The following is a 12,534-nucleotide window of genomic DNA, read 5'->3' as shown; positions in this document are numbered from 1 at the left end:
TCGCTGTTCCAGAGGGGTCCCCATGAGCACGTCCCCGGGGGTCCCCACGGCCCTGGCACCGCCCCAGCTCCCGGGATGTCCCAGTGAGGCGTGGGGTACTGGGGACGGGATGGGACGGGGGACAGAGCCCCGAGTGGCAGCGGGACACAACCAAGCACCTTGTGATGGTGACACCAACGCAGTTTATTGCCTGGGGAGGGGACACCCCCGGTCAACCGGGATTAAACACCCTTTGGGAAGCACCAGGAGACGGCGGGTAACGGCTGCAGGGACGCGCTGGGGGCAGCCGGTTACACGCTGGTGGCCTGAGCATCGTCACCGCTCTCGTCCCAACCCCGCGCTGGCACCCGGCGTCCCGTCCTCCCGGGGTGGCCCAGGGCTTGGGCGACGGCGCCCCGCAGCTCCGCCTGCTCCCTCTCCAGCACCGACAGCCGCCTCTCCTGCGAGGGCACCGCGTCAGGTCCCTCTTGTCACCCATGGGTGCGCCCGCGTCCCGGTTCTTACCAGCTCTCGGCTCTTCTCCTCGCTGCTCCTCAGCCTCTCCAGGTCTTTCTTCCTGGTGCCTTCAGCCGCCGTCAACCTAATTGGGTTGGGGGATGAGCTGAGACCCCGATTCGGTGGTGGGGCACCCACCGCTTTGGGGCACCCACCCCGCATCCCTACCTGGCACCCAAATTGGCCGCGCGGGCGTTCGCCTCCTCCAACTGCTGCCGGAGACGCTCGAGCTGCTCTCGGTGCTGCCCCTGCTCCTGCCGCAACCCGCGGTGTTGGACCTCCACCTCGCCCGCCCGCGTCTCCGCCAGCCGTATCTTCTCCCGGTTCTCTGCCACCTCCTTCCGCAGCGCCTCGATCAACCGCCCGTGCTGGAGAGGAGGGGAGCAAGGATGGGATGTGGGGAGGGGGGTCAGCGGGGCACCCCGCTCTGTTTGGCTGCCGCCCACCCCGGGGTTACCTTCTCCAACGGGCGGATGGCGTAGAGCTCGCCCTGCGCCGCCGCCGCCTCCTCCGCGTAGCGCTGCCACGGCACCGTCGATTTCCGCGGCAGAGACACCGACGAGCGCAGCTTCCCGTGACCCTACGGCACCGGTGACGTCCGTTATCGCCAACGTCTTCCCCGGAGCACCAGCCCCCAGCAACGCGAGGGTGGTGCGGTGGCTTACCGGGGCGTCACGGGGGACGAGGGACCCCGGGGTGTCCTCGGTCGGTGGCTCTGCCACGTGCTCGGAGCTGTTCTCCTTGCGTAGGCGCCGGGCGGCTTTGCTCTGCGCCGGCACGCTCTGGGTGCGTTGCACGTTGCGGCGTTCCCGGTTGGATGGCGGTGATGGTACCGGTGCAGGTGATGGCTCCGGTTCTGGCCCATCCTCTCGACCCCGGACACGGCGGATGCTGATGAGGGACTGGCTCTTGATGAGGGGGCTGTGCTTGCTCAGGTCCCGTGGTGGCACGAAGCCCGGTTTGAAGGTCTCTGCTGGGCTGCGGGGGGAGGTGGGGCAGTGGCGTGACCGGGTACTGGGGTGATGCTGGACCCAGGAGGGACCAGAACCACCCTAAACCCAGCCAGGACTAGAGACACCCCAAACCCAGTTGGGATCGGACCCATCTCCTGACTCCAACCTGGACCAGAAGCACCCCAAACCCAGCTGGGACCAGAAACATCCCCCATACCCAACCAGAACCAGAACCATCCTCAAGACCAGCCTTGAGCTGAAGCACCCCAAACCCAGTCAGAACCAGAGTGACCCCAAACCCAGACAGGACCAGAGCCACCCTGAAGCCGGCCAGGACCAGAAATGCCCCCTAAATCCATCGGGGACCAGAAACATCTCCTGGACCCAGCTTGGACCAGAAGTATCCACCAAACCCATTTTGGACCAGGACCATCCCCTGACTTGGACCTCACCCACCTTTTGGCCCCAGCAGGGACCAAAGTGTTCCCCTGAACCCAGCTGGGACCAGTGACTCCAAGCCCGTTGTGGAGCAGAGTCACCCTAGACCCAACCAAGACCAGAACCACCCCAAACCCACCCTAGTGTCACCCCTCTACCAAAGCTCCTCGTGGCCCCACATGTCCACCTTGGTCCCGTGTGTCCCTCTGTCCACCCACCGGTACCTTCGCTCCGTGGTGGAGCTGAGACGGACGGAGACGGGCACAGGGGTCCCCTCCCTGATGGCAGTGAGGATGGTGGGCAGGGGCTCCAGCTCCTCCTGCGTGGCCTACCAGGACAAGACAAGGATGTTAATGGGGACAATGGGTGGCCTTGGGGTAGGTGCCACCCGTGGGGCAGTGGACACCAGCTCTGTGTGTGGGGAGAAGGAGGTAGCCAGCCTTGACAGCTACCCTTGGGGACAAATAGGTGGTGGCACCTGGTCCAGGCTGGAGAAGATGTCACAGAGCAGGAGGTGGAGCGTGGCGAGCTCCAGAGCGAGGTCCACGTAGCCATCGTAGGTGGCCATGTGGACGCTGCTCTCAGGGTTGGCCACGCTCTGCAGGAACTCTGTCATGGTGCTCCAGTTGTGCTCCAAGAACTCATTCATGAAGCCCATGTAGGCCTCCTTCTCGCCAAACCTGGGGGCCACAACATCCGGTTACCTGAGGGCCGAGCATTGTCCTGGGCCACCACCATGGTCACAGGCCACCACCATGGTCATGGGCCAGGCCACCTGCAGGATCATGGACCAAGTCATTGCAATGTCCCTTCACCGTGTCACCACCCTGTCTACAAGCCAGGACATGGGTGAGGACACTGATGTGTCCTTGGATGAAGCTACCCATAGGTCAGGCCACCACAGGTGACACGGGCAGCTCTGCTGCTGGGACACATCAGCCCCGTGCAGGGAGTGGAGATGTTCTCTGCTGCCCCATGGCTGCTTCATGGCATGTAGGAGACATCCCTGCTGCTCCACGGCATTCAAGGGACATCCTTGCTGCTCCATGGTATGTTGGGGACAACCCTACCGCCTCATGATACGTTGGGGACAACCCTACTGCCCCATGACTGTCCACGGCATGTGACACACATGTAGGAGATGTCCCCTCTGCCCCGTGGCTTCCCCAGGGGCATGTCCCTCCCCACTGATGATGGTGCCATGCCCTGCCGCGACGTACGTGGTGAAGTTGGCCAGGTTCTGGATGACCTTGGCCACGAGGGTGAGGGTACGGGCAGTGGCCTCGCTCGGGTACTCCTGGACGAGGCCGAAGAGGCTGGGGGACATGACGGCAGGGCAGAGGAACCGTAGGAAGAGGGAGGCTGAGACCAGGCGCTGCCCAATGGGCGCCTTGCCCCGCGCCGCGCACTCCTCCTGCCACGCCGCGAAGATCTCGCCCAGCTCTGCTGGGAAGGCGCTGTGGGGAGAGACGCCCTGATGGGTGCTGGGGCAAGTGGGTGGGCCTGGAGCCACACCGGCAGGCCACTGTGATGTGCTGGGGGACATGGTGCTTGCCACGCCTGTGCTGTCCCCATGCCAGTCCCCTGTTGTCCTCAGCTCCCTCCTGGTGCCCATCCCCACGTCCATCCCAGGGATCATGCCCATCCATGTCCCCAAGCTTGTCCCCGAGACCTTCCGGGTGCCCATCCCCATGCCCATCACAGGGGTGGTGCCAGTCCCCAAACCCCATCCCTGTGCCCATCCTGGTGCCAGCTCCTGTCCTCCCGCCCACTCCTGTCCCCGTCCCAAAGGCCATCCCTGTGCCCACGCCCACCTCCAAACTGGTCCCCAAGGTCTTCACGGTGCTGGTGCCCACCCCACGCCTCTCCCATTGCCCATGCCGATGTCCCTCCCCAAGCCCATCCCTGTGCAGGTGCCCACCCCCACGGCCATCCCCGTGCCCAACCCCACGCCTGCCCAGGGCTTGTCCCTCACTCGCAGGACCCGGCGATGCGTTGGAAGGTCTCCTCGCAGACCTGCCGCAGGTTGTTCTGGTTGTCAGAGAGGTCAAGGCCGGCGCATTTGCCGGGATCGACCTCACAGCTATCATCTGAGGTGCAGAGCTGCGCCACGGCCTCACCTGGGCACCAAGGGACAACCCATAAGGAGACCAACCAGCCACCACTGTGGGCATGGCTGTGACAGCCTCCACCACATCTCTGTGGATGTTCTGGGGGTGTCCTACAGCCCCATAATGCTCTGCCCATGCCCTGAACCCCATAACATTTTGTAATATCAAGCCCGGGATGTTCTGCACCCCCTGGCACCCCGTAACGTCCCACAAAGACCTGTAACGTTCAGCCGTACCCAGCGTATCCTGGAGGTACTTGCCCCCCACCAGTTTCATGTACTCGTCGATGGCCTTGGTGGCCAGTGTGTTCTCCCGGAAAATCAGTGCCTCACGGTCATCGAAGCGGTCCAGCTCGGCCACACCGAGGTCAATGAGGAACGACTGCCGAGTGGACATGTTGAAGGGCTCGGTGGGGACCCATGGCCCCAGGCTGGCTTGATCAACCCACCCTGGGAAGGGCCAGGATCTCCTGGCATCCCCTGAATTGCATTTCCCACCCCATCCCACCCATCCCATCCCAACACAACCCAACCCAGCTCTCCCATCCCATCCCATCCCATCCCAACACAACCCAACCCAGCTCTCCCATCCCATCCCATCCCACCCCATCCCAACCAAACCCAACCCAGCTCTCCCATCCCATCCCATCCCATCCCATCCCATCCCATCCCACCCCACCCCAACTCTCCTGGCACCCCCAACCCATGATGTCCATCCCACCTCAACCGCCATGCCCGTGGCACCCCAGGCAGCACCCATCTCACCCCCATCCCACCTCACTCCCCGTACCCACAGCCCCCATCTTGCCTTCATCCACCCTCCCCACATCCCTCATTGGCCAGCACCCGCTCCACCTTGGCCTTCCCGGTGCTCTGCAAGACGCGGACCAGAGCACCGGCCAGCTCCTCCTTGTGCCGCACGGCGATGGTGGGCTCCAGACGGGCGCACAGCTCCCGGTAATGGAAGGTGATGAACTCAGCCAACTCCTTGTAGCGTACGATGGGCAGCACCCGCACCTCCCGGTAGCGCCCACGCACCCTCACCGAGGGCACCCGCTCACCTCCCCCGGGACCGCTCAGCGGGTACCAGCGCTCCAAGGGTTGCCGGGCAGCTGCCAACTCCGCCAAGGGGACGGTGATGGAGGCCACCGGTTGACCGGGATGGTCATCGCGGCAAAGAGCAAGGGTGAGGGCACGGGTGGGTGGTAGGGCGGCCAACTGGAAGAGTTCACCCCAAAAAAGCTCGCCGTCGGGACCGGCCACCTTGGCGGTGGTACGGGCGAAGAGGGTGCCGTCCAGGTGGAGGTGACAACGGAGACGCCGCCGAGGTGGCAGGTCCCGCGCCTCGTACACCCACAGGCTCAGCGCCAGCTCCAGCCGCTCGCAGTTGTCCTGTCGGGGTGGGGGGACGTGGGTGGGGGGGCCAAGGGGACAAGGAGGACGTGGGCTGGTGGGTGAAGCTGAGGGTGGGTTTGGGGGGGACAGGATGCAGGGGACAGGGAATTTCGTGGGTGGGCATAGGGATGAAGGGGAATGGGGACAGGAGGGGATACAGGGGACAGGGTGGGACACTGGGGACAGAAGGGGACAAGGGGAGTGGGACAGGACATGGGGGACTGGGAGGGGACATGGGATTCAGTGGAGGGACTTGGAGAGAGGAGGAGAGACGTAGGACAGGAGGAGACACAGGAGAAAGGGCAGGACACTGGGGACAGGGGGTGACACGTGGGACGGGAGGGGACAGGGATTCTGTGGAGGGACATGGGCACACAATGGGACATGGAGGATGGGGGAGGACACGGGGGACAGGAGGGGACATGGCTAGATAACCAAATCCTCAGGGAGACATGGGTGACAACCCTACCCACGGTGGGATGGGAGGGGACATGGAGGGACAACCAAACCTCCAGGGAACAGGAGGGGACATGGGGGGACAACCAAGCGCTCTGGGGGACAACAGGACATGAGGGGACACAGGGCTGCAGGTGCCTGCAGGGCTCCAGGGTGGGGTGGAGGGGGGCTTGTGCCTCAGTTTCCCCACCCAGCCCTGCCAGCTGGGGGTGGCAGGGGTGTCCCATGGGTGTCCCCGCGGTCCCACCTTGTTGGGCTGCACGGTCCGGCGCAGGTTCTCGATCCAGCGGTCGCGTTCGGCCAGGGATGTGCACCCAAAGGACCGGCTGCCCTCGCCCGTGATGATCTGGGTGCAGAGAGGGTGTCTGGCAGGGGTGGGGCTGGCACCCTACGGTGCCTGGGAGGGGCTGTGCTGGGGGCTCTGGGTGCCCAAAGCCAAGAGCTGTGCTGGGGTGTCCCGTTGGGGTGCTCTGGGTGCTCACAGGGGGGGCCCAGGTTGCCCCTCCAGGGTGCTTGGAGTGCTCTGGGTGCCTCTCCAAGGCACCCTGGGTGCCTGTGCAGGCTGCCCTGGGCACCAGGGGTGCTTCTTCAGGTTGCCTGGGATGTCCTGGGTGCCTTTCTAGGGTGCTTAGAGTGCCCTGGGTGTCTATCCAGGGTGGCCTGGATGCCCTAGGTTCCTGCACAGGGTGATCTGGGTGCTCCAGGTTCCCCCTCCAACATCCCTGAGGTGCTCTGGGTGCCTGTGCAGGGTGTCCTGGCTGCCCTGGGTGCCTCTCCAGGGTGCCCAGTGTGCCCTGGCTGCCTGTGCAGGGTGTTCTGGGTGCTCCAGATTCCCCTCCAAGGTCCCTAGGGTGCTCCAGGTGCCCCTCTAGGATGCCATGGGCACCCTGGGTGGCTATCCGAGGTGCTCTAGGTGCCCCTCCAGGGTGCCCTGGGTGCCTCTCCAGGGTGCCTGGTGTGCCCTAGGTGCCCTGGTTGCCTGTGCAGGGTGCCTTGGGTGCTCTAGGTGCCTCTCTGACATGCCTGGGGCACCCTGGGTGCTCCTCCAGGGTGCCATGGATGCCCCGGGCACCCTGGGTGCCTCTCCACCTTGTCTAGGGTGCCCTGGATGCCTTTCCAGGGTGCCCAGTGTGCCCTGGCTGCCTGTGCAGGGTGTTCTGGGTGCTCCAGGTTCCCCTCTAAGGTCCCTGGGGTGCTCCGGGTGCCCCTCCAGGATGCCATGGGCACCCTGGGTGGCTATCTGAGGTGCTCTGGGTGCCCCTCCAGGGTGCCCTGAGCACCCACCCAAGCCCATTACCTGAAAGCAAAACTTCTCGCCCACGATGCTGCCGTGCACGGGCCGGACGATGACATTGTCCCCGGTGAGGTCCAGCTCGGCCGCGCTCGGCGGTGGCAGCAGCGACTCCCGCGAACCGCTCCGGCTGGGGATCCTGCAGAGCCCGGACCGTCACTGGGGCACCCTGGCCAGCACCCACGTCCCATCTGTGTGTGTGTGTCCCCACCCACGTCCCATCTGTGTGTGTGTGTCCCCACCCACCGCGGTGCCGTACCTCTCGCCATCAGTGACCGTCACCGCCGCTGTCTCAACTTTGGGGACGCCACGACCTTTCCGTTCCCGGAGCCTCTTCCACAACAGCCCCTGGATGGGGTAAGGAGTCGGCTGATGTGTCACCCGTGGGTGGGGATGAGCACCCTGGGTGGGGGGCCGGGATCGAGGTCGGCAGGGGGGATTCCTACCTTGACATTGCTGAACTGGGAGGTGGGCGAGGGCTCGCTCTCGGTGCTTCTCCCAACTCCCCGGCCACTCCTCTCATCCACAGCCAGGTCTGAGGGGCACCCAGCATCAGGACCCCCCCTTTTCCCAGCACCCCAAGCACCCCAACACCCTACCAGGGTTTGGGGGGGGCGACAGGACACCCCCATAGCCCCCCCACCCCCTTGACAAACATCAACCAAAGCTGGAGGAAGGACCCGGGTGCCAAATCCTGCCGGCGCCTCGCCGTACGTGTAGCCCTGAGATGCAGCCAAGCTTTGGGTGCTAAAAGTGGGTGCCCATGGGTGCAAGGGAGAAGGGGGCAGAGGGATTTATCCTGCTGCCTCAGCTCTGGTGCCCAGCACCGGTGCCTAGTGCCGGTGCCACCCCCTGGCGCTACACTACCACGATGCTGAGCACCCATCCGGGAGGGTCCCCGCCCCGGTGCCGGCCCTGGGTGCCGAGTGGGTGCTGAGAGGGGAACTCACCTCCCTGCGCGGTGCAGAGCAGCCAGCGGCGGGGGCCCATGGCTGGCGGCGATGCCATGCGCCCGCGCTGGCAAGGGGCGCGGGGTGGGAGGAAGCCAAAAACCTTTATCGCTCAGATCAGCCGACACAGCAACGTGGAGGAAGCGGTGACGGCTCGCGCCCAGCGCTTCCTCCGTGCGCCCGGCTCAGTGGGGGGCACAGCACGAAGCGTGGCGTGGGGCATGGTGGGGGGCACGGCACGAAGCGTGGCGTGGGGCATGGTGGGGGGCACGGCACGAAGCGTGGCGTGGGGCATGGTGGGGGGCATGGCATGAAGGGTGGCGTGGGGCATGGTGGGGGGCACGGCACGAAGCGTGGCGTGGGGCACAGCAGGGGGCATGGCGTGGCGTGCTGCGCGGCATGGTGTGACACGAAGCTGAGCACAGGGCACGGCTTGCTGCATGGCACGGCGCGCACCGCCGGCACGGCACAAAACCCCAGCATCTGGCACGGCACAGGCACACCGCGGGGTGTGGCACGGCCACGACGCGCTGCCCAGTGCGCGGGGCATGGCCCCACCGTGTGCGGCACAGCGCATGTCCGGATGGTGCATGGCGTGGTGTGTGCCATGACACGCAGCCCGAGGGTCTCCACCCACCGCAGCCGCACGCAGGCGGCTCGCACCAGCACGTGCCAACGCGCCGCGGCACCGGTGCGTGCCGGCACGGGGCAGGCGAGCTCACCGGCGTCCCTCCTGCCGCCCGCCGGGTGCAGGGTGGTGCTGTCGGAGGTGGAGCTCCCCGTCCCGTTCCTGCTCCTGCACGAAGCCTGGTGACACGGAGGGGTCAGGCACCGCCGGCCCCAGCACCCATCCGGGCACCCCCGTCACCCAGGGGACGCCAGGGGACTCCTGTCCCTGTGTCCTCACCTCCTCGTCCCTGCCCACGAGGACCAGATGTCCGTCCACCAAGGAGAAGTTGGAGACGTCCCACACTGGGGCATTGGGGGCTGGAGCCAGCGGGATGGATGACGTCCCCTGGGTGCTCTCTGGGGGTGCAGGGCAGGGTGTCAGGGGGAGGCTGGGTGCTCACCGTGGCCCTGTCACCCATGGGCAGCGTGGCAGGGTCAGGGGACATGGCTGTGGCTGTGTCACCGTAGGTGGGACAACACCGGGGCACACAGGGCCATGGCCTTGATGTGGTTGGGGTGATGGTGCCAGGGGACATATGGCCATGGAGGGGCCACCATGGCTGCGGTGGTGCTGGGGGACACGTAGCCATGGAGGTGCCAGCATGAGCGTGACAGTGCTGGGGGCATAAGGCCATGGCCATGCCACCATGGCTGCGGTGATGCTGGGGAACATGTGGCCACGGTGGTGCCACCATGAGTGTGACAGTGCCGGGGACATATGGCCATGGAGGTGTCACCATGGATGCAGTGACGCTGGGGGACACGTGGCCGTGGCCATGCCACCATGGTTGTGGTGATGCTGGGGGACACGTGGCCGTGGAGGTGCCACCCTGAGTGTGACAAAGCCTGGGGGACGGGTGGTCGTGCCACCACCAGCGTGGCAGTGCCGGGCCACCCTTGGCCATGGCCGTGCCGTGGGAGGGACGAAGGCGGGTGGCTGCCCTGCCCCAGGGCCCTGCCGGCACCGTGGGTGGCCCCGCCGGAGCCAAGCCGGTTTTGCCAGAACCGGGTGCCGCAGGGGCTGGCACGGCTCCACACGCCGGCACCGAGCCCCGTGCCCGGCACCCACGGGGACCGGGGCCACGTGTGGCCGGGAGTGGGCCCCGGGGCCAGGTGGGACCCAGCTGTCCTGCACCCATGGGTGCCCCTCCAGCCCTGGAGGGCACCTGCAGGCAGGAGGTCCCCAACACCAGCAAAGCCTGGCCACACCCCGCACCCCTCTGTGTCCCCCCACTGTCACCCATTCGTCACCCACCGCCTCCCAGACCCCGGTGGTCACCATCACCCATCACCACCCATCGCCCCCCCACCCAGCACCCACTACCCGTTGCCCTCAACCCACTGCCCACCACCCATTGCATCCCAGTCCATCACCCATTTCCACTGCCCACCACCCACCGACCCCCAACCCAGCACCCAGCACCCTGAATCCATCACCCATCGTCATTATCCCCCCACCCCCAACCCAGCACCCATCAAAATCGACCCCCACCCATTGCTCCCAACCCATCACCCATCGTCATTATCCCCCCACCCACCACCCCCAACTCAGCACCCATCAGAATCACCCCCCACCCATCACTCCCAACGCATCACCCATCATCATCACCCACCACCCATCACCCACCACCCATTACCTCTCAGCATCACCCACCACCCCCAACCCATCGCCAACCCCCACAACCCCATCCCACCCCCAGCACCCACCCCAAGCACCCTGACCCCCACCCTCCCCATCGCCCCCCAGACCTGGAACAACATCGTGGAGCTCCTGCTCAACCCTGGCACCGCTCTCCCCGTGACCCTTCCTCTTGGACATGGAGCGCAGGTACTTCTGCAGGGTGGCCTTGCCACCCTCGGGTCCCCGGGGCTCCTTGGCCCCCTTGGAGGGTGCCGAAAACGCCCGCTGGAAGAGGGACCTCCGGGTGCTGGCCTTGGGTGCCCCCATGCTGGGGTTGCCCCTTCCACCCCCGTCATCGGGGCCACCAGATTCGGGTTGGCTGTAGGAACGTTTCCAGCCCTGCAGGCGGGTCCAACGCCGGCTGCCCGGGGAGCCTGCGCCCCGCTCGGCTTCCCGGTCACCCATGGGTGCTGCCGTTCGCCATTTGTAGGTCTTCAGGAGGGTCGGTGGCTCGGGACCCAACGGGGGTTTCTCCACTTCCATCTGTGGGGCGGGGCGGGAGCCACGTTAGCCACGAGTGGCCACGGGTTGGGGTGGGGAGCAGGGTGGGGGGGAGCAGGGGAGGGCACCCTTGTCTGGGCACCCCCAAGCCAGCATCCCCCACCCGGTCACCCCAATGTGGGTGCCTTGTCTCAGTATTGGGGTACCCCCACCCAGGCACCCCTATCCAGGCACCTCTGAGTGTCCCTTTATGGGTGCCCCTATCCAGGCACCCATGACCAGGGACCCTGTATGGGCACCCCCACCCAGGGCACCCCTACCTGGGTGCCCTTCTCCAGAGCACCCTAATCCAGGCACCACTATTTGGGTCCTCTCAGCCAGGGCACCCTTCAACTGGGCACCCACATTGGGGCACCCCAGGGTACCCACATCCCTGGGGTGCCCCTGCCCACCAAGGGGTCCTCATCTTGTGGGTGCTCGTGTCCTTGGGGTGCCCCTGTCACCAAGGGGTCCTCATCTTGTGGGTGCTCATGTCCTTGGGGTGCCCCTGTCACCAAGGGGTCCTCATCTTCTGGGTGCTTATGTCACTGGGGTGCCCCTGCCCACCATGGGGTCCCCATTTTATGGGTGCTCGTGTCGCTGGGGTGCCCCCGTCACCAAGGTGGCCCCATCTTGTGGGTGCTCGTGTCGCTGGGGTGCCCCTGCCCCCCGAGGGGTCCCAACCTCATGGGTGCCCACGCCACCCCTTGCCCCCCCAGCAGCGCCCATCCCTGCCAAGGCGCGGTAGCACCGAGGGCGTGGCAGCATCAGCCTTCGGGGACACCGGGGCGCGGTGACACCGGGGCCGCGGTGACACCCAGGCAGGTGGCCCCGCCGGCCCCTCGGCCCCGAGCGCGGGCGGGCGCCGGAGATGCTTCCGTCGCTGCCGCAGCCGCGTTTCCCCTCGCACCGCCGCAGCATTTCCTCCCGGCACCTGCACCCCACGCCCAGCCCAGCCCCTGGGGACCCCGCCAGCACCCCAGGGTGCACACGTGGGTGCAGGCCGGGGTGGGGGTGGAGGGGGCCGCTCGCACCCCAAGACCTCCTCGCCGTGGCCGCGGGGTGGAAGCGAGCTGTGGGAGCCCATGGCTTTGGCACCCCCTAATTTAGGGGTGCCAGCACCCCAGAGCTGAGCTGTGGAGGGTGCCCAGACCCTGGAGACAAAGGGGGGGGGGGTGCGTGTGAGTATTTTCGAGGTTCCCACCCCAACTTGCAGCACCCAACAGCACCCCATCACCCATACCCTCCCCTGCAGCACCCCTTACCCCTCAGGGTGCTGCTTGACCCCGCGCCAGCACCCCGCAGCCCTGGTGCACCCCCAAGGTTGGAGCATCCCTGTGGGGTGCTGCTCCCCCGTGTCCCCCCACCCCATCCCCGTGGTACCTCGGCTGTTCTCTGCCTCCTCCGACACCCGGGACTCAGCCGCCCCGGTTCCTGTCGTGGCTTCCCCATGTGACCAAGCGGGAGTTTCAGTCACACCCTCACCTCCGCCTCTGCCCCGATGATGTTATCTACGCTCCCGGCTCGGCCGGGCTCACGTTCGGCCACGGCTCGGGCCATGCCGAGAAGGGCGAGCCACGCCGGGCCACCCCACGGCGGGGTCTGGCTACCCTGGT

At 66.4% G+C, this 12,534-nt stretch overlaps 1 protein-coding gene across 3 annotated transcripts; it reads right to left on the bottom strand.

The window, feature by feature from the left end:
- Window positions 1–162: 162 nt before the first annotated feature.
- On the bottom strand, window positions 163–12,365 carry RASAL3 (RAS protein activator like 3). 3 transcript variants are annotated; one of them, XM_042802868.1, is made up of 19 exons: window positions 12,302–12,365; window positions 10,507–10,921; window positions 8,996–9,114; window positions 8,811–8,895; window positions 7,585–7,673; window positions 7,398–7,486; window positions 7,145–7,277; window positions 6,095–6,193; window positions 4,852–5,388; window positions 4,234–4,378; window positions 3,862–4,006; window positions 3,107–3,343; window positions 2,365–2,566; window positions 2,105–2,214; window positions 1,161–1,473; window positions 953–1,075; window positions 664–863; window positions 505–580; window positions 163–440 (listed from the first exon to the last, which is right to left on the bottom strand). In XM_042802868.1, the coding sequence occupies exons 2-19, from the start codon at window positions 10,919–10,921 to the stop codon at window positions 291–293; spliced, it is 3,267 nt and encodes a 1,088-aa protein (XP_042658802.1). In that variant the 5' UTR covers window positions 12,302–12,365; the 3' UTR covers window positions 163–290. The 3 variants fall into 3 exon arrangements, with proteins under 3 accessions (XP_042658802.1, XP_042658803.1, XP_032855319.2); XM_042802869.1 differs by having other exon boundaries at window positions 2,111–2,214; XM_032999428.2 differs by lacking the exons at window positions 8,811–8,895; window positions 8,996–9,114; window positions 10,507–10,921; window positions 12,302–12,365 and adding an exon at window positions 8,089–8,276.
- Between the last annotated feature and the right edge of the window lie 169 nt (window positions 12,366–12,534).

The sequence above is a fragment of the Tyto alba genome, unplaced genomic scaffold (genome assembly GCF_018691265.1).
Source record: "Tyto alba isolate M040663 unplaced genomic scaffold, T.alba_DEE_v4.0 Super-Scaffold_4, whole genome shotgun sequence".
NCBI classification, from domain to species: domain Eukaryota; kingdom Metazoa; phylum Chordata; class Aves; order Strigiformes; family Tytonidae; genus Tyto; species Tyto alba.
The sequence above is the reverse complement of the archived record's forward strand: the minus strand, read 5'-3'. Positions and strand labels throughout refer to the sequence as shown.